Source organism: Gopherus evgoodei, chromosome 15 (genome assembly GCF_007399415.2).
Source record: "Gopherus evgoodei ecotype Sinaloan lineage chromosome 15, rGopEvg1_v1.p, whole genome shotgun sequence".
NCBI lineage: Eukaryota > Metazoa > Chordata > Testudines > Testudinidae > Gopherus > Gopherus evgoodei.
In genome coordinates this window covers 4899552-4921888 of record NC_044336.1, presented here as the reverse complement: position 1 = coordinate 4921888, position 22337 = coordinate 4899552, and the positions used below count along the sequence as shown (strand labels likewise).

The 22337-nt window shown below is 44.9% G+C and overlaps 1 protein-coding gene across 1 annotated transcript in view; it reads left to right on the top strand.

Annotated features, from left to right (window-relative positions):
• The window catches only part of SHISA6 (shisa family member 6), a 406826-nt gene that overhangs the window by 341211 nt on the left and 43278 nt on the right, over window positions 1–22337 (top strand). Inside the window, exon 5 of the mRNA XM_030534874.1 lies at window positions 20321–20383. Coding sequence (XP_030390734.1) covers window positions 20321–20383 — 63 coding nt within the window. The remainder of the gene's footprint in view (window positions 1–20320; window positions 20384–22337) is intronic.

Sequence of the window (22337 nt, the reverse complement as noted above, 5' to 3'; positions counted from 1 at the left end):
GATGTCACCTGGTTTGTCAGCTAGGCCATGGCAGCTTGTCCCTTTGTGGACTCCAGAAGCTCTGGAGTTCCTCTGATGAGCTGTCCATCCATGTATCTCTGGTACATCTGTTTGTCACACATCTTGAACTGGTGGTGCAGTTTTGAGGACACGAGCTCAAGATAAATGCTTGTTGGACTGAATAAAATATGGTGTCCCTGAAGAGGAGTCACTGTTGGGTTGGGTTTCCAACATGATCAAATGAAATGAGATTGTCATAGGGCTCCGATGGAACTGCCCACAATCTGTTTTTAGACAGATTTGTTTCCCCAAAGAGAACAGCTCCGAAGAGAGGCTAGGAAGGGAAAGCAAAAAGAAGGAAGATGATGTCCGCACTCTGCAGTTACACAGCTTAGTTAGCAGGGCTTGAGTGGCAGGCACTTTACACTTTGTTAGCCGAGTTTACAAAATGGTTTTGACAGTATAAAATTGGTGTTAAAAACTGCAGGTGTGAGACTCCCAGGTGTCTGGTGATAAGGTCAGGGTAAGTGACATTCACCCAGGATATGCTGATTTTCAAGCTGCTTGCAAAAGGAAGGCAGCTGGAGTCACAGAAAGGGAGAACAGACTCCCCAGTAATGCTTCTGGAGAAACACAGGGACCTAGGGCATTGTGCAGAGTAGGGAAAGTGGTGATAGGTACTTAGGGTATGGACACACAATAGACACCTAGAAAGCCAGACTGGTGTGAGTTATAGAGGCGTAAAAGTGGGCTAACCCACTCATGTCACCAGAGTTATACCACTGGGACCATGAAAGTAGAATTTAGCAGCTGTGCAAAAGAGTAGGAATTTGCTCTGTCTGTACTGGAAGCATCTAGGAAATTGTGTATAAATAGAGATGGCTGAAAAACTTTAGCCAATACTGTCTCACGGAAATAAAAACATTTCGCAGGAACTTACTGATTTTGACAAAAATGGATGGGAAAAAGTTGCAGCAAACTCTTTCAGTTTGATAATGTCAAACTGTTGTGTCAATAAAGTAAAAAAAATTTGTTTTGACTTTATCATTTCAATTAATTTCATGTAGATACATAGTAAATATTAATTTGATTGTTCTAGGATCTATTATATTATCATTTAAGTTATACTACAGTTTTGGCATTACTAAAATTAAACTTTTTTACCTCATCAAACAAAACAATTGGATATTATCTAAATCAAATGTATTGATGGATCCAAATCGAACTTTTTTTTTTTTTAATTTTCAATCCGTGGGAAATTTCAAAATTTCATCTTTTTGTTCCAATTCCAAACCAAATGTGAAAATGTTGGCATTTGCTGTGGAATGGATATTCCATTTCCCAACCAGCTCCATCTTAAGTGTTCAGACCAGCTGAAGAATCAGGAAAGCCGTCACACTAAGCCTGCTGCTTCCATGCTATTGTGTTGCCTACAGATATATTGGAGAGTGCTGAGTTTCTGTTGCATCTATTGAGAACACCAAGCTCTGCCCATGGTCATATCTCTATTTGCATTTGGCCCCTTTCTTCCCCCAGCTGACCACAGTGCACACCCAGCTTTTCCCTGTGCCATAAATGTTACTGACTAGGCTTCAGTGCAGAAACAGTAATAAATCCTGTATAAACGATCATCAAAGTTTCTCTATATAACAACCATGAAGACTCCAAAATCATGAGTCGAGCATGAAAAAATCATGATTAGATTAAAAATCATGAGATTTTCATAAATAATGATGATACGTATTGCTTTTCATTAGTAGATCTCAGAGAACATTACAAAAGAGGCAATAAATGTTGTTTCTTATTATTTGTCTCTGGTTTCTGACTCTTGGGGGTGTGCTTGTGTCACATTTTCAACTCTAAGGGCTAGAAACTTCCTTTTGTTTTTAATGAAAGCAGAGGGTCTCACCTAATCATATGACTCCAGCAGCTGGGGCTTTAAGAATACCAAATATTGGGAGACTTGTGATAAAATTGAGAGTTGGCAGCACTGTAGTTTGTTTTATGTTACATACTTCAGTGGACAGATGAAACTATTATCATACTAGGAGCTATGGTAGATATTACCCTACATCTGTAAATCGTATAACGTGTTTGAACACTAGTAAATCATTCAATGATAAATTAGGTAACTGATTGGCATTATCTATTTATGTATTATTTACAATGACTTTACTGCCTAAGCTGGCACTACAGGTAATAGTAATGTGTGTTTCCTAGGTTATTTGGACTCTGCACATTTTCCTAATGTGCTCTAAAGAGAAGTCAGTTCCCTGCTCTATACACACGTGGCAGGCCTGCACTGTATGTGCAGAAAAGTAAGCCCCACTTTGTGATGCTCCACAGCAGTGCCAAAACTTCCCCAAAAGTCACTGTGCAGACTTGTGTCTGGCCCATGGCCTGTGAATATTAGTATTTTGTTACTGCTTGGTAAGTGGGAATTTCCAAAGGACTCAGCGCTGGCCTAACCCTGCTCCCAGTAAAGTCAGTGACAATGCTGATTCAGGAGCCTTTGAGAAATCCCACCCGATATGTAGATGTTCGTTAACAGTTTTTGACATCTTGCAGCACAGCTGAGTGTTAGCACAAGTAGTTAAAACCATAAAGAGCTGGCAAAGCATGCTAGATGCAATGAAATTAAATGTGACACATCAGCCTTTATTCAACAAGGTAGAGAACTCAAATGCTGAAATGTTCCACACCCTATAACTTTTAGAGCTTATATTACAAACATAAAAATATGATAGTCATATTTCTATTTCAGAAGGAAAGAGGGGTAGAAAACCGCATAGAAAGAAGCAGTCCAATCTGAGACTGCAGCAGCAATTTAACTCCCAGAATTTCCTGAGTTTTGATTGCTTGATTGCTCCAGTTGCATCATTACGGTTGTTTTCATTTTATGTCCCTGAGCTTTTGGAAGTAAAGGCGGAAAGAAGAAAACTCGACTCTAGCAATCTGGCTGGAGGACCATAGCAGTTTCCCTCATGCTGACCATAGCCACAATCAGGGAAGTTTTCACAGCCCAGCTAAGCTTTAGTTTAATGGGGCAGCTAAACAATGGCACTGTTAAGCACCCCACAGCACTGTGCATCAACAGCTGCCCCCGACCCCCCCGGGAAACAAAGCTCTACTGAGCGTGTGTAAAACTTCCCATTTTACTTGCTTGCAACTGTGAATTCTAAGCCAGTTTCCCTGATATTTATGTCTCCGTGAGCTTTACACAAAAATCAGCTTCAGCCCTTTTGGAATTAGCTGAGCAGAAAAATTCTAATGAGAACATATGGGAAAAGTTGTTTTTCTTTAAATAAATATTTATTAATGTTTTAAAAAATAACAAGCCTGCATAAAGCATCCCTAGATCAGTGTCTGATGTGAGGAAGGCAGTGCTGCTTTGCAGACAGCGGTAACAGGTCTCTCTTAGGGAACATTTCCTAAAGCCTTCTAATAGCATGCATTCAACTCTCCATCAATGGATTAACTCAGTGGAGTGGAAGCACCCATAGTGTGTGATACTAGACAAACAAGACAGGCAGTTACTAACCCTGGCCAATAGTCTGAAATCCTTGCTCTCAGTGAGTACTAGCAATGATTTTAGGGGGGTTGCTGGTGGAGTAAAGCACTACCCACTCTGACTTAACTGGACTTAAGCACCTGCTTAAGCACTGTCCTGAATAGGGAAGGGCATAAACTTTCCTGATTCGGTACCTCACATAGGGCTCAATCTTGCATGGTGCTGAGCCCTCTGTCTCTGTCCCAGCACAGGATTAACAAGCACATGAGTAGCCCTATTGACTTCACTAACTTCAAGTTAAGCATGTCCTTAAGTGCTTTGATGGAGCAGGGCTGGAGAACTCAGCCTACTGCTGGCTCAAGCCCATATTGAACACGTAACGGACACAATGGACAGACATACAGGCAAGGCACGCAGTAGTGGGTAGAAAGTAGCATAAATCAGCAAACAGGGGGGAAATAAAACAAAAAATCACCGTGCAGGAGCATTTATTGTGCCTGGAAATTAGCAGAGGGTGGCGTGATGTGACGAGAAGTCCTAATTCTTGTTTAATACCTTCAGGCTGGCTGTAAACTCACTGACAAATAAGGAGCAAGTGTATTTTTCTCTCACTTGCAAAGTTCAAAAAGGTCAGATAAAGACTGATCACACTTAAAAGCAATCCGTTTTAGGCTGGGGCCAAGCTTGGAACAATTCTGCCCAAATTCTACTCTATATTGGTTCATAAACTCCCTTGATCACTGTAGCATGAGCACCGTCCAGTCATGCATCAAGTGACATAACTAACAACTGTCACAAGCAACTGAGAAAGGAGGCATTGGAATCCAAGCTGGAACTCAGCCTTGTGCCCTTCGTTCCTTGCTGCCTGGTCTTGCTGCAGTGTGTTTCAGAATGTCCCCTGCTCTTGGTTTTCTTACGAAGATCACCTTTGTTAATGTTTTGTACCACAGAAACCCTGTGGCCCAAGGACTGGCAACATTCCCTTAACTCTCCAAGATGTGGGGAATGTGCAGGGCGGACAGATTTCATTTTTAAGGAAGTTGCTGGGATTAGTTGTTTGGACTTCTAATGGAAAGAAGAGTTAGAACCGTTTATCTATGGAGTTGCAACCAGGCACTGTAATTTACCTTATCTGTTAAAATCACATTGCAGCAGAGGTGATGGGATGTGCTGGAACCAGATATCACATGTATTGGGCCATGGGAACATTTGGGTGGGACAGGTTGGTTTTACGTGCTTTAAAGAAAATAACCCCCTGATAATAAAATAAATGCCAGTTGGAGTTCCCCTTCCCATAGTATTCAGTTTGGAGTCTTTCCCCATCATGTTAGAGGAAGGCATTGTATTGTCTATATTAGCAGCAAAGAACCCTGTGGCACCATGTACAGTGACAACTCCCCCCACTCACCCACCCATTAAGTCCCCCCAAATCTCCACCCTGCTGAGCCTCATCCCCTGCATCAGGAACACCACACCCAGACCCCCCATCCCATTGAGCCTCAACCAGCTGCACTCTGACCTCCCACTCCACCAAGCCCCAGCCCATCCTGAGCCCTAACCTCCTTCACCTGGACTCCCCTGCAGAGTCCCATTCTCCTCTGCACCCAGACCCCACACTGAGCTGCCCATGCAAAGATTGTGTCACACAGAACCCTGATACTCTTGAGGGAATTTTGCACAATTTTTTTAAAATGTAAATTCTGCAAAGTTCTGCATATTTGAATTGTCAAAATAACACAGAAACACAACGATGACATAATCACATCATTTTCAATTATTTTGGTCATTTATTTCAAAGTACATTGAAATAAATGACCAAAATAATTGAAAATGGTGTGATTATATTGTGTTATTTTGACAAATAAAATATGCAGAATTTTGCAGAATTTTAAAATATTGTGCACAGAAATTTTAATTTTTTGGTTCAGAATTCCCTCAGGAGTAGTTCAAACACAACTGTGGTGCAATGTAGATGGAGACCTACTGGAATGGTGCTCTTGGAGTCCTCCAAAAGTATCCCATAATCCCCCAGTTTGACTTTCTTTGTTTTCTGGACAGTCAAGTTTTTCCTCACTGCACCATGAACAAAGGGCTAGAGTGGCCAGATTTTGAGCAAGTGCTAAAGAGTTTGGGGCATGAATGGTTAGATTTGGGCTTGAATAATGCAGTACAGATGCTGAAGCCCCATGTTGAGATCCAAAGTCCAACACTTCCTAACCTGGGGTTACAAGTGAGTGTAGATGCTCACGCCCTAGGTTAACAAACACTGGGTCTGCTGACTTTAATTCTACTAACCCTGGGCTTGCACTAAAGGATAGAGAGACCCTCTCCCATTGTGGGGGTCCCAGAGCTTGGGCTCCAGCCCGAGCCAAACGTCTACACTGCAGTTTTACAGCCCCGCAGCCTGAGGCCCTCGAATCTGAGTCATCTGACCTGGTCCAGCTGCAGGTGTTTAACTGCAGTGCAGCTGTACTCAATATGTCTAGGCTTCTCAGGTATCTGAATGCAATACTGGCCTCAGTTTCACTCTCTTGGATGCTGTGCCGAACCCACTTAAAAGAAAAAAACTACTTTAATAAAGATGGGAGAGCTTCCTGCACCTGTCCAGCTTTACTGTGTTGATGCTCATGGTGAAATGCTGGCTCGGCAGAGGGATGATGTCTAGTGGATGGACGTACGGCCCTAGAGATGAGCACCGAGCTCATGTCTCATTACTGGGATGCTCCATTAAGGAAATGAAGGATTAACGGTGTTCTTGACTGTCAGCTAACAATCTGAATTCTCTGGGCACAGCTGGAGCAGACATTAACTAACAATAACTAAGCGAGAGAAAGCGAGATTAAATGGCTAGAGTGGGGGTTGCTAGACAGCCACAGAGCCCTAAAAAACACTGTGCTCTGAGCTACTTCAAAGCCCAGGAGGAGCCATGTGGACAGACAGGAACTTTTAAGGACTTTTCACGTCTTTGCAAAGGAAGCAAATTCATGTAATTAAAATAGAGCCAATTGCAGTAGCCCAAGAGGTTAAACAGGAGGCCGAGTCATAAAGCCAGTAACTGCTGCCTCAGGAAACAAGACTTAGCACACAGAAGGGCGCATCCTGCTATTGCTCAGCAGTTTCAGTTTGGGAGGGGACCAGTGTCTGCGTGGGGGAGAGGGAGAGAGGAGAGGAGACACTAAGGGCCAGTGCTGGAGGCAGGCTATCAGACTAGATGGATGCATGGGCTTGGCCGGCTATGCCTGGGTGGAGCTGTCATTCTAACAGCTCTCCCCTGCTAGTGACTAGCTCAGCCACCTCTGAGCCTGGATTACCTTACAGGGAAAGTGCGGACGGGAGTCTCTTCTGCAGAGGAAATGAACACAGCATCCTTGCTGTTGTAGCAGCTGGGTCTAGAGTTCAGCGAGCCAGCACCTTAACCTCCCCTCGCCTCGTCCCCCTTTTCCCTTCTTCTTCCCTGCATATGCTGGAGGAACCACCCTGAAGGAGCCCTGTGGCCAGGCAGAGGCAGACTGGACCTTTGCTGGGGGATGGAGGTTTGGGAAGTTTGTGGAGCTGGGCTTGAAAAGGAAATGCAGAATTGGGAAGGAGACTTCAGAGAGACATCCATGGGCTGGGTGCTCCTCTGAACTCTCCCTGGTGAGGAATTTGCAGCTGTACTTCGGAAGGTGCAGGGTAAAGCCTCCTAAACCATCCAATTTTGGATAGGGTACAAGTGACTTTTGGGAAAGACTTGGCTGGTCTGGTTGGTGACAAACAAGAGATTTAAAAATAGGCAAGTCCCCTTTCAAATGCCTCATAAAATCATCCATTGCCATCTTACAGGACATGTCAGTGTCTGAGGGCCTCATCCTGCCAAGGGCTGAGCAACTCGTCGGTCAGGTGCCTGAGCACCCTTAATCCCATGGAAGTCACTGGACCAAATTCTGAGCACGATGGAGCACCTGCAATGCCTGCTGACATCAGTGGACATTGCAGATGCTCAGTACCTCTCAGGATTAGGCCCAGTGGGAAGTGAGGGTCCTCAGCATCTTGCAGGATGTAGCCCTTAATAAGCAACTCAGATCAGAACATTTCAGTAAGCTTTCTGGGATCTGAAGGTGTCTGACAGCCTTTCATCCCGATTCTTGACAGAAGAGGATCTTCTCAGCTACTGATGTATTGATCTGAACTTAGAAAGGAGCTCTTCTTCTAGGGCTTGGGACTGACAGTTCTAATTTGCAGCATAAATCACTCATTGAGTCTCCTGATTCAAGGTCTTGAACCTCTGGTAATTGATGAAGAAAACTTTAAATAGCCCCCATAGAGGCCTCATTGTACTTTCCATTGAAGAGAGATATTCCCGTGCAATCAACCTTTCTTTTGAGAATGTTTGTCTCTCTTTTCTCTAAGGCATGGTTATGCAGTTAATGCTTCCCACGTGTTTATTGTTAATAAAAATGGATTAATTTCATTCTGCAATGGAAAAAATATATTCTGCAGAGAAAAGGTAAATTTTCTGGTTTGTCTTTGCTAATAAATTCCTTATAAAAAGCAGAGTAGTAAAATATTTTAATATATCTCAAGTATCCTACAGATATAAAATGTTTCTGTAAGTTATACAATATTTTAATGTTCATTTTATAGCATTTAATGCAGGTAACTCCTTTGGAATCGTTATTCCAGTGGGGAGAAAGAGATACACTAAACAGACTCAATCCACCTATAAAACAGTTTTCGCTTGCTTGTTTTCCCACCTATCCCCTTTCCTGATGATGGGCAACTGAGCCACAGACTCATTAAGGCCAAAATTTGCAAATTCTTATTATTGTTGAGTGCTCAACATAAGACCTCTAGAGCCTAATTTTTTTCAGAGCACTTAGATTTTTGAATAGCTCTTTATCTGCACAAAGCACAGTTCAGACATTAACTAATTAATCCTCACAATCCTGTGAGGTACATAGGATAAGTATAATTATCCCCATGCTACATGTAGGAAAGGCAATGAATAAAGGTGAAGTCATTTGCCTAAGGCCTCTTCATAGCACACCCACGATTAGACCAGCAGGCTCCCTGCTAATCAACCCAATGCTCATTACTCCAGATCACAGCTTACTGTTGAAGATACTGAGAATCCACAACTCCCATTCATTGCCTGCATTGAAGTTATGAGTGCTCAGCACTTTGGAAAATCCTGGTGCAGGTCTCTTAATCTGGGCCCCAGAAAATGAGAATAACACCTGTGAAAAGTGTGGATGACTTGACCTGCCCAGCATCACACAGAACGCTGTGGCAGAGCAGGAATAGGTCACAGTTCGCCTGGGTGAGAGTAAACTGCCTAAGCCACAGGGCCACCTTCTCATTGCCTGTGGCCCCTGCACCACTGAACAGCAAAGAATAAAGTTTATTGGAAGTGTTTGCTCAAGGTAAAGTATAAGGCTCACATATTCTGCATCAACCAGCACTAAAAAATGCACAGTTAGAGGAAAAATCATACAGAGAAAATATTTCCCAGTTGTGTCAATGTTAAACATCAAACACCTTTTAAGAATGCCAGACTTCAGAAGATCCACAGCAGTACAAAACTGATACAATACTTGCCAACAAGAAAACAACAGGAGGGCAGCCTTGACCATGGCTAGTGTAGTGACAATAACAGAAGCAGGGGCAGCACACAGAGCGCAAGGTCAGGAATGCAGGTGTGCAAGCTAGGCATTGTAGCAAAATCCAGCCACAAGGGCACTATGGTGAGATCCTCCGGGCCAGATTCTATATTACGCTTTGGCTGTAACTCTGTTATGTATGCATAGGGGGCAATGTAATTTCTATGGGGGTGAAAGTGCTCATCAGTGGCACTGCTGTGAGTAGTCATGAGTTGTTATCTGGAAAAAAAAAAAAAAGATTTGCTGGGGTTAGTCCCTGTGGCTCCGCCTCCACGCTAATGGGCAGTCGTCCTTCACTTTCCTGTTCCCAACCCCCTCGTCCCCACAATAAAACTATATTGTGACTTCGTGTGTTCCTCATCACACAAACACAGCAGGAATGTTTTTTTGGTGACAAGACTGGGATCCCATTGAAAATTAAGGCAAGCAGAAGGATTCTGGATCCATGCCGAGTAGAACATTTTGCTCTCAAGAACAACCGACAAGCATTCGCATTTGCCAGCTAAAGTTTCAAGGGCTTTTAATCCCTGAAGCACCTTGGAACATTTGCTGATGGACAGGTCTGTCCCCTGAGATGATCTCAGCTAATTTAAACTAATCAAGGACTCTCTGTAGGTGTTTGTGAGCATTTGGGTCTGGCCACAACAGGCATTCTGCTTGCCTGCTTTTTTCTAGGGTAAAGAAGAATAAATTCCTCAAGAGACTCAGAAAGGGAAGGAGGAGGCCAGGGGAGGGGATGAGTGGCCAGCATCCAGAGAGAGAGAAACAATATAGACAATATCAGAGGGTAGCCGTGTTAGTCTGGATCTGTAAAAGCAGCAAAGAATCCTGTGGCACCTTATAGACTAACAGACGTTTTGGAGCATGAGCTTTTGTGGGTGAATACCCACTTCCTCAGATGCATGTAATGGAAATGCTTGCTAGCACACATATATATACCTGCCCCTGGATATTTCCATTACATGCATCTGAGGAAGTGGGTATTCACCCACGAAAGCTCATGCTCAGGATGGGCTGGGGCTTGGTGGAGTGGGAGGTCAGAGTGCAGCTGGTTGAGACTCAATGGGATGGGGGGTCTGGGTGTGGTGTTCCTGATGCAGGGGATGAGGCTCAGCAGGGTGGAGATTTGGGGGGACTTAATGGGTGGGTGAGTGGGGGGAGTTGTCACTGTACATGGAGCTGCTCCCCGTATGCCTAACCTCATGCATCCAGACCCCCCTGCCTCCAAACCCCTCACTGAGCCTCACCACCCCCTGCACCTGGAACCCCCACCCTGAGCCTCACCACCCACCCACACACCCAGACCCCCCACGCAAAGGCCCCACCCCTGTGGTGCAGAGCTCCCTGCAGACAGAGGAAGTTTCTGGGGCTTGATCTGACCCAACCCCAACTGCTGCTCCATGCAGGGAAGCGGGAGGGGGAACTCTCCCTCCGTTCTCCTTCCCTTCCCCTGCCCAGATGGGACGAACATCCCTGGGCGGATAGAGCATCATAAGAAGATAAAAACAGCTATACTGGGTCAGATCAAAGGTCCATCAAGCCCAATATCCTGTCTTCTGACAGTGGCCAATGCAAGGTGCCCAAGAAGAAATGAACAGAACAGGTAATCATCAAGTGCTCTATTCCCTGGTGCTGATTCCTAGCTTCTGGCAAACAGAGACTAGGAACACCATCCCGCAAGGCCGCCCAGAGGATTTCGGGGGTCTGGGGCTATCGGCGGCAGGCGGCTCCGGTGGACCTCCTGCAGGCGTGCCTGCGGAGGGTCTGCTGGTCCCGCGGCTCCGGTGGAGCATCTGCAGGCACGCCTGTGGGAGGTCCACCGGAGCCGCGGGACCGGCAGACCCTCTGCAGCCATGCCTGCGGGAGGTCCACTGGAGCTGTGGGACCGGCAAGCGGCAGGGGGCCTCCCGCGCGGCGAAATGTCTAGAGCCGGCCCTATTCGGTGGCGGGGGGCCCTTCCATTCTGGGACCCGCCTCTGAAGTTCCCCGAAGACCTGCGGGGGCCCCCGCCACGGGTCTTCGGGGCACTTCGGCGGCGGGTCCCTGAATGGAAGGGCCCCCCGTCGCCAAATTACCACTGATGACCAGGTCCCGCTTCGGCGGTAATGCGATGGCGGGGGGTCCCCGGAGCGGAAGGACTCCCCCGCCAGCGAAGACCGGGAGCAGAAGAAGCTCCGGGGCCCGTCCCCGCAAGAGTTTTCTGGGGCCCCCGAGCGAGTGAAGGACCCCGCTCCAGGGGCCCCGAAAAACTCTTGTTGGGGCCCCTGCGGAGCCCGGGGTCTGGGGCAAATTGCCCTTCTTGCCCCCCCCCCGGGTGTCCCTGCCATCCTTGTCCATCCTGGCTAATAGCCATCAATGGACATATCCTCCATGAATTTGTCTAGTACTTTTTTGAATCCTGTTATAATCTTGGCCGTCACAACATCCTCTGGCAAAGGTTGACTGTGCGTTGTATGAAGAAATACTTCCTTTTGTTTGTTTTAAACCTGCTGCCTAGCTCTTGTGTTATGAGGAGTAAATAACACTTCCTTATTTACTTTCTCTACACCAGCCATGATTTTGTAGACCTCAATCATATCCCCCCTTAGTCATCTCTTTTCCAAACTGAAAAGTTCCAGTCTTATTAATCTCTCCTCAGATGGCAGCTGTTCCATACCCCTAATCATTTTTGTTGCCCTTTTCTGAACCTTTTCCAATTCCAATATATTTTTTTAAAATGGGGCAACCACATCTGCATGAGGTATTCAAGATGTGGGTGTATCATGGATTTATATAGGGGCAATATGCTATTTTCTGTCTTATTATCTAGCCCTTTTCTTAATGATTCCCAACATGCTGTTTGGTTTTTTGACTGCCGCTGCATATTGACCGCCCTCCCCTCAGTGATTTACCTCTCCCTACAGCTGCTGAAACAGATGCATCTGAGCTACTGGGGAGAGGTGAGTGAGTACTGGTGCCACTTCTCTTTCTTTCCCCACAGAAATCATTTTCTGCAAAGAAGCAAAGAAAATCTGCAGGGGGCTATTTTTCTGCCACGTCACAGTGGTGCAAAACTTCCCCAGGTGTATTGAACACTGGGTCCCCCCTTGCCTCAGGCTCAGACCCTCCACGCATCCTGGGACCCTGGGTCTGAGCCCTGAGTTATGTGATTTGTATGTAGATAAAAGGGGGGGGGGTTAGGCTTGTGCCTGGGCTTACGTTGCAGTGGAAAGGAAGCTAGTTCAGTGTCTCCCCACCACTATTCTAGGTCCAAGCTCCAAACTAGTAGCTACACAGAGATGAACCCCAGATAAAATGGGATAAAATGACCCCAGAGCTTGAGTCACATTAGGGTTCAGAAGAGAAAAAAATGACCAATGAGAAGACTTGAGGTGGAAGGGTCTTTGGGCAGAATGATTCCATGCAAAGAGGAAGAAACACCTGGGGTGAAGTCCTGGCTCATTAAAGTCTATTGACTTCAGTGAAGCCAGGATTTCACCCATGGGTAAGTTCCCAGGGTAGGTGACTGCATTGTAGTGTTCTCCATGGACTCTGCAGGAGAGGGCAGTCTCTGCTGCTTCTCTCTTGGTGCATTTTAGATGTGAAAGTTTTGTTGACTACAGTTCTAAATGTGGGTTTTTCATATACGCAACTGTATCCAACCTCCATTCGTAAACCGTTATCCATCTGCTGCTGTGGAGTAAATGGAACAAGTTGTGAATACAGATAATAGCTAAATCGTTGTGTAACCCACACACCTCCTGGATGTGGTGTTCTGTCCCCTCTAGTGGCACCAAGACCACTTAGAGATTAATGAGTCTGCTCTACACCTTTAGCCAATGGCCACATGGCTTGTAGCTCATGCGGTAGAGGCTCATTCAGTAAGCTTTAGAGGTCCCACGTTTCATCCCGCCACTGACAACAGGGGTCTGTCGGCGTTACAATTGCCCTGATGTCTAAATTAGCCCAAGCAGGAGCTGACCTCTTAGATTCTGATTTTGCAAACTGATCCATATGGCTGGAGACCTCCATCAGTGTGCAACCCAGTGGAGCTCAGAGCAGGTGTCAGGGTCCCCTGCACAGCACAACCGCAGAATTGAGGCCTAACTGTTGAAATGCTGATGTTCTCCAGTGAGGAGATGGGAATGGGGTGGGAAAGTTTGTAAAGACACATTTCGAAGAAGGGCAATGCACCAGGCTCGATATGGATTTACTTAAAAAAAAAATGACCACAACCAGCAAAGTAATTGGTTTGAGACTGAGACTGGTGCTCAGCCTGAGGCAATCCAGGCTGGGGGCTATCCAGTTCATTGCACTGAGTGTAACATGTGTGATTACCTGCCCTGTGGGCGGGTGGCATATGTGTGCAGTCGGTGCAAGGAGCTCCTGGCCCTCAGAGACCGCGTATGGACTTTGGAGCAGGGTGGTGGAACTGGAGGAGCTAAGGGAGGCAGAGAGGTATGTCGATGAGGCTTTCCGGGACCCTGTAGAATTGTCCCACCTCCACTCAGACAGCCTCTGTACTGCTGAGGAGGAAGAAAGGCCCAGGGAAGCAGAGCAGTCAATGGGAGCAGAGGGAAACCTTCCCGTAGTTGGGACCCTCCTTCCAGATGGTGCTGGGGTTGCCTCTCGCACTGAGGTTACCTCTCTGGAGGAGGGAACTCCAGTTGCTAGGAAAAGGCAGGTGTTAGTAATGGGAGATTCAATCATTAGAAACATAGATAGCTGGGTTTGTGATGGCCGGGAGAACCATATGATGACTTGCCTGCCTGGTGCGAAGGTTGCGGATCTCTCGAGGCATCTAGACAGACTTATGTGTAGTGCTGGGGAGCAGCCGGTGGTTGTGGTACATGTAGGTACAAATGACACAGGGAAGGATAGGAGAGATGTCCTGGAAGCCAAATTTAGGCTGCTAGGGAAGAGATTGAAATCCAGGACTTCTATGGTGGCATTCTCAGAAATGCTCCCAGTTCCACGCACAGGGCCAGGTAGGCAGGCAGAGCTTCAGAGTCTCAATGCGTGGATGAGATGATGGTGTAGAGAGGAGTGGTTTATGTTCATTAGGAACTGGGGAAACTTTTGGGATGGGGGGAGCCTATACAGGAGAGATGGGCTCCACCTAAACCAAAGTGGAACCAGACTGCTGGCACTAAACATTAAAAAGGTTGTAGAGCAGTTTTTAAACTAGGAGATGGGGGAAAGCAGACTGCTGCAGAGTAGCATGTGGATCGGACACAGACTTCTCTTAGGGGAGAGTCTGACGATAGGGAATCTCCAGGTTATAGTCAGGAACAGAGGACAGAAGAGGATAATGTAAGGGCCGGATCAGATGATAAACAGTCACATAAGAAAGAATCTGGCACATCAGAAATGGGCAGACAAATAAAGAGGGACAAGTTTTTAAAGTGCTTGTACACAAATGCTAGAAGTCTAAATAATAAGACGAGTGAACTAGAATGCCTTGTGATAAAGGAGGATGTTGATATAATAGGCATCACAGAAACCTGGTGGACTGAGAGCAATCAATGGGACACAATCATTCCGGGGTACAAAATATATCGGAAGGACAGAACAGGTCATTCAGGGGGAGGAGTGGCACTATATGTGAAAGAAAATGTAGATTCAAATGAAGTAAAAATCTTAAGCGAATCCACATGTTCCATAGACTCTCTATGGATAGAAATTTCATGCTCTAATTAAAATATAACATTAGGGATCTATTATCGACCACCTGACCAGGACAGTAATAGTGATGAAATGCTAAGGGAAATCAGAGAGGCTATCAAAATTAAGAACCCAATAATAGTGAGGGATTTCAATTATCCCCATATTGACTAGGAATATTTCACTTCAGGACGAAATGCAGAGATAAAATTTCTCGATACTTGAAATAACTGCTTCATGGAGCAGCTGGTATGGGAACCCACAAGGGGAGAGGCAACTCTAGATTTAATCCTGAGTGGAGCGCAGGAGCTGGTCCAAGAGGTAACTATAGCAGGACTGCTTGGAAATAGTGACCATAATACAATAGCATTCAACATCCCTGTGGAGGGGGAAGAACACCTCAACAGCCCAACACTGTGGCATTTTATTTCAAAAGAGGGAACTATACAAAAATGAGGGGGTTAGTTAAACAAAAGTTAAAAGGTACAGTGACTAAAGTGAAATCCCTGCAAGTTGCATAGGCCCTTTTTAAATACACCATAATAGAGGCCCCACTTCAATGTATACCCCAAATAAAGAAACACAGTAAAAGAACTCAAAAAGAGCCACCATGGTTTAACAACCATGTAAAAGAAGCAGTGAAAGATAAAAAGACTTCCTTTAAAGAGTGGAAGTCAAATCCTAGTGAGGCAAATAGAAAGGAGCACAAACACTGCCAACTTAAGTGCAAGAGTGTAATAAGAAAAGCCAAAGAGGAGTTTGAAGAATGGCTAGCCAAAAACTCCAAAGGTAATAACAAAATGTTTTTTAAGTACATCAGAAGCAGGAAGCCTGCTGAACAACCAGTGGGGCCCCTTGACGATCAAAATACAAAAAAAGGGTTAAAGACGATAAAGTCATGGCAGAGAAACTAAATGGATTCTTTGCTTCAATGTTCACGGCTGAGGATGTTAGGGAGATTCCCAAACCTGAGCTGGCTTTTGTAGATGACAAATCTGAGGAACTGTCACAGATGGAAGTGTCACTAGAGGAGGTTTTGGAATTAATTGATAAACTCAACATTAACAAGTCACCGGGACCAGATGGCATTAACCTAAGAGTTCTGAAAGAACTCAAATGTGAAGTTGCGGAACTATTAACTAAGGTTTGTAACCTGTCCTTTAAATCGGCTTTGGTACCCAATGACTGGAAGTTGGCTAATGTAACGCCAATATTTAAAAAGGGCTCTAGAAGTGATCCCGGCAATTACAGACTGGTAAGTCTGATGTCAGTACCGGGCAAATTAGTTGAAACAATAGTTAAAAATAAATTTGTCAGACACATAGAAAAACATAAACTGTTGACCAATAGTCAACACGGTTTCTATAAAGGGAAATCGTGTCTTACTAATCTATTAGAGTTCTTTGAAGAAGTCAACAAACATGTGGACAAGGGGGATCCAGTGGACATAGTGTACTTAGATTTCCAGAAAGCCTTTGACAAGCTCCCTCACCAAAGACTCTTACGTAAATTAAGCTGTCATGGGATAAAAGGGAAAGTCCTTTCATGGATTGAGAACTGGTTAAAAGACAGGGAACAAAGGGTAGGAATTAATGGTAAATTCTCAGAATAGAGAGGGGTAACTAGTGGTGTTCCCCAAGGGTCAGTCCTAGGACCAGTTATATTCAAATTTATTCATAAATGATCTGGAGAAAGGGGTAAACAGTGAGGTGGCAAAGTTTACAGATGATACTAAACTACTCAAGATAGTTAAAACCAAAGCAGATTGTGAAAAACTTCAAAAAGATTTCACAAAACTAAATGATTGGGCAACAAAATGGTAAATGAAATTTAATGTGGATAAATGGAAAGTAATGTACATTAGAAAAAATAACCCCAACTATACATAAAATATGATGGGGGCAAATTTAGCTACAATGAGTCAGGAAAAAGATCTTGACATCATCGTGGATAGTTCTCTGAAGATGTCCACGCAGTGTGCAGAGGCGGTCAAAAAAGCAAACAGGATGTTAGGAATCATTAAAAAGGGGATAGAGAATAAGACTGAGAATATATTATTGCCCTTATATAAATCCATGGTACGCCCACATCTCGAATACTGTGTACAGATGTAGTCTCCTCACCTCAAAAAAGATATTCTAGCACTAGAAAAGGTTCAGAAAAGGGCAACTAAAATGATTAGGGGTTTGGAGAGGGTCCCATATGAGGAAAGATTAAAGAGGCTAGGCCTCTTCAGCTTGGAAAAGAGGAGACTAAGGGGGGATATGATAGAAGTATATAAAATCATGAGTGATGTGGAGAAAGTGGATAAGGAAAAGTTATTTACTTATTCCCATAATACAAGAACTAGGGGTCACCAAATGAAATTAATAGACAGCAGGTTTAAAACAAATAAAAGGAAGTTCTTCTTCACACAGCGCACAGTCAACTTGTGTAACTCCTTACCTGAGGAAGTTGTGAAGGCTGAGACTATAACAATGTTTAAAAGAGAACTGGATAAATTCATGATGGCTAAGTCCATAAATGGCTATTAGCCAGGAAGGGTAAAGAATGGTGTCCCTAGCCTCTGTTCATCAGAAGATGGAGATGGATGGCAGGAGAGAGATCACTTGATCATTGCCTGTTAGCTTCACTCCCTCTGGGGCACCTGGCATTGACCACTGTCGGTAGACAGATACTGGGCTAGATGGACCTTTGGTCTGACCCGATACGGCCGTTCTTATGTTAATCTGAAGGGCTGATGAGCACCTACAACAGCTCTTGAAATCAATAACAGTTGCAAGTGCTGAGCAGGGGTCTGACCCAAAGCCCGTTGAAGTCAGGCCCCACGTGCTCCTCCCCTTGCAACATCAGACCTAAAAGGATTTAACTCCACTTTCACTACAGAACTCAATACACACTTCTGCATGGATTTGTCAGGAAGCACATGTCAAGGTTCCTTCTCCACTCTGAACTTTAGGGTACAACTGTGGGGATCTGCATGGATACTTCTAAGCTTAATTACTAGCTTAGATCTGGTAACTCTGTCACCATCCAGAAATTTTAGTGTCTGGAGCACTTTCTGTCCCCCCAAAACTTTCCCCTCCCTGGGTAGCCTTGAGGGACTTCACCAGTTGCCTGGTGAACACAGATCCAAACCCCTTGGATCTTAAAACAAGGAGAAATTAACCATCCCCCCTACTTTCCCACCACCAATCCCTGGTGAGTCCAGATCCAATCCCCTTGAATCTTAAAACAAGGAAACAGCAATCAGATTCTAAAAAAGAAAGCTTTTAATTAAAGAAAGAAAAGTAAAAAAAATCATCTCTGTAAAATCAGGATGGAAAATACTTTACAGGGTAATCAGATTCCTATAGCCCAGAGGAACCCCCTCTAGCCTTAGGTTCAAAGTTACAGCAAGCAGATGTAAAATCCTCTCAGCAAAAAAGGAACATTTACAGGTTGAGAAAACAAAAATAAGACTAATCCGCCTTGCCCAGCTATTACTTACAATTTTGAAACATGAGAGACTGATTCAGAAAGATTTGGAGAGCCTGGATTGACGTCTGGTCCCTCTTAGTCCCAAAAGCGAACAACACCCAAAACAAAGAGCACACACAAAGACTTCCCTCCACCAAGATCTGAAAGTATCTTGTCCCCCTATTGGTCCTCTGGTCAGATGTCAGCCAGATTTACGGAGCTTCTTAACCCTTTACAGGTAAAAGAGACATTAACCCTTAACTATCTGTTTATGACAGCACATCTGACTGAATTGTATGGCCCAGATGGTGGATTCTTAGCTTTTAAGGAGCTCGGTCTGTTTAGTTTATCCAAGAAAAGTCACAGAAGTCCCGACGAGGGGAAGAGATTTCTCATTGGGGAGAGCTCTTTATCCTAGTAGGAAAAGGTAGAATGAGATTCAATTGTTGGAAGCTGAAGCTAGACAAATCCAGGTTAGACATAAGGTGCAACTTTTTGAACAGTAAGAGTGACTAACCAACTTACCTAGGGATGGGATGGATTCTCCATCACTTGAAATCTTCTACGATTGTGTATCTTTGTGAAAGATCTGCTCTAGCTTAGACAAGAGTGATGGGCTTAAGGCAGAAATTGCTAGGAAAGGTCTCTGGCCTGTCTTATATAGCAGGTCAGACCAGCTTATCACAATGCTCTGTGGTCTAGGTCCTTCTGGCCTTGGAATCTGCGAACCACTGAAAGCCGTCTAGGCTTTTTGTGAGATTCCAGAACTTTTAGTGTGTTTTATTTTTATATTGTTGATTATCACACATCTGCCACTTCCTGTCGTCTGTCAGGATCTAATGGGATGAACAGAAATGCTGTAGGGAAAACTATTCTTGCAGCATTTCCAAATCCACAGAAATCAATCAGCACTGGAGGGTCTCCAGAGAATGGTGCATTTGAGGAGATTTCCAGGCCATTGGCTCACTCTAAAAGGTTTGGCGAGGTTCAGAACATTTGGATGCTTGTCTGAATCGAACCTCCACACTTTTGAGGCTTGTTCGCCACTTGCTGAAGGTTGGGTTAATATTCTTGGTCTCCTGGATGGAATCTCAGTTGAGTTAGGTATCTGGTATGCCACCACCTAAGTAAATCACTTCTGACTATGTAATCTGTCTGCAGCAAGAAATTATGCATGTTAAAGCATCAGGATTAGACTTCCCAATAAGATGATATATCTGATGGCGATGATTCAACCAAAGCATGTACGTTACTTATTAAGGGCTTGCCTGGAAACGTATGCAAATATATGGTAGGGATTAGTGTCTTCTTGCCTAGTGCTATGCTGCTGTTTATTACAATGGGAAAGAGGGAAAGATGCTTTGCAGTTCATAGAGGAGTTACTATTATTATATTATTTATTATTATTATTAGTGATGGTGATACTGCTGTTAATCCTTTTTCGTCTCTTTGCAGCAAAGTGTGTTTAGTACTGAATGCAAAGAAGCCTGTGGTCATTCTCATCTCTTGTAGGAGGGAGCTCTGCTGCCAAGGTCCAGCTCCTATGAAAACTCTGCCTCCGGGAGATATGAGTCTTGCTGGTTGCTATCTTCATTGTTCCTAGGGAACATAGCTGGTGACAGAGGGAACGTCTGTTTCTCAGATAGCCGGGAACAATCCCAGATGAGGTTCTGAATGTCAGGACACAGACCAGGAACTCCATTCAGTGGGCATGGATCACTCTAGTGGCTTCAGAGGGAGTTACTGGAACCCAGGATCTCTCCAGGTCCCACCCTGGATGTTGAAATCCATGTCATGGTTTATTCCTGCTTAGAAGTGCTTCTTACCTGGCAGACGTTCCATTCTGCAGGCTCAACAGAATGGAGATAGTTTTCCATTATCATGTTCCTCTAGCATCTGGAATGTTAGGTGAATAACATGAAAGACTCTTCTGCTTTCTTAAGCATTTTCTTCTCTTTTCTTTAATCATGCCAGATTTCCTGTGAATAATGAGAACTGTAATTATCATCTGCAGATCAGTGGATTCACTGAGCTGTTTCTTAAAAGGATTTTTTTCTGTGCATTTCAGATGACCAAGAACAAAATTATAACCACCTGATACTAAACAGTGCAACCCAGACACCTACAAATGGTAAGAGAAAATAGCACGTATTATAACTTTCCTCTGACTGCCAGTAACACTTACTGGAATTAAAATTATGTTTAATGTGAATAGAATAGTTCATATGTCAATGGCATATGAATGATTTATTCTATTTGCATTAAATGTAGGACCATATTTCTAATAATGGACAAGTTTAAATATGGCCCAATCTCATAGCTTCAATTAAATGGCAGCTTTGTGTCTCCTCCTGTCTGGAGGCTCTGTACTCATTCCCATGTCCACCATGTGCTGTCGCAGATCCTGCTCCTGGGACAGCGCTAGAGAGGAGCCCCTCCCGTACCCTCACCAGTAGGCAGATGGCATCACTTCACAATTGCTAAGATAGACTAGGATGCATATTAAACACAGGGACACCAGTGCCTGAACCAGCAGGCTGTTGGTATCACATGGGTTGGGGGGGAGATTGAGTTCAGAGCACTCCCAAACTGATCAGACCCTCAGGGCCCAGGGATGTGCACAGACCTGCCCTTGTGTCACTGGCCAGTATCTCCTCTACTTTCTCTCTTCAGGCCCACAGGATGGGAGCACTTCCAAGACAGCATGCTCAGCCCCTAGAGTAGGAATGGCCTCAGCTCACTCTGAAGTGACCCAGCCCGGTCAGCACCGGAAGTGGTATTGATGGGAGTTCATGGGCTATTGGGGTTGGGGGTCACTGTGATGTGGGGTCACTGAGGGAGCAGGGAAGAAATGGAGAGAAAGTGAGGGGATCCAGAAGGACTCTCTTTTTCCCACCCTGCACAAGGACGAGAGCCTGTTTCCATGCTTTGCTCTTTGCTGTCCTTCCAGATATGTGAAAACTGGGCACTTCACCAGCTGTAGGAATGAAAGGGCAACAAACAGCAGTGATCACTCCCATTGTACCTCTGCTGACTCATTTCCACAACCCTAGAACTGACCTCTCTGTAGATGATCTGGGCAGCTTACCACCCCATGGCTGTATAAAACATACTGTCACCTCTCATATAGGCCTAGTGCTGCCCTGCCAGTGTATCTACACAGCTTCCCTTGATTCAGTCTTCCATCAATCTGGACAGCCCTTTGAGGGCTGCCTTTGATAGCCTTTCCACAAGAACGCCCTCAGTGAGCCCTAGAATTTCCTTTCTCTCTGCTGTCCACATCTTTCAGTACCTTCAGTGGCCCTTTCCTGTCCAACCACTGTGTCCTCTTGGCCAAGTAAACTGGTGATTTCATCTCAGCTTCCCTCAGTAAACTATCCCAGTGGCCAAAGTGCTTCTCTTGGGGAGGCACAGCCTCCTCAACCTCTACTCAGACTTCCTCTTTGAGTCAGAGCTTCCACGTGACTCCACTGTTCATAACCTGCATCATCCAAATGGTGCCCATGTTCCTATAGCCACCGCTCTGCCTGTCCATGCCAGGGCCTCATCTCCACCTCTGCTGAAACCCCCTTTTGTTTATTCATCTCCTCTCACCTGGTCTGCTGCAGCTCTCTTCTCTCTCTGGCTTCCCAAGCCCCAGCTTCCCAGACTCCAGCATGTGCCGAATGCTGCTACTTACATTCCCTCAATACAAAATATTCTAATCAAATCACACTCTGCGGAACCCAGTTCACTTCACAATCCAGTTCAGAATTATCCTCCCTGTTTCCACACGCCTCTTTGGACTTGTTCCACCTGCTTCCCCTGCTCACTTTGCTCTCTTCTCCCTCATAATCTCCCCGCTGGAGTTGTGAGAAACATCTGCTGTCTGAACCATCCCTCTCATTACACCAGCTTTCCACCTCTGTGTAAATCCCATCTGAATACATATCAGTTCTCCCTTTCCTGTATCTTTGAATTTCTCTCTCTGCTGGTATGTATTATCTAGCTCTGTAGCTTTGCCACCGTCATTAAAATATTCTGGGATATATTTATTATGAAAGTTGTCTTGTGTTTGATCTGAAGTTTCCATATCTCCACATCTT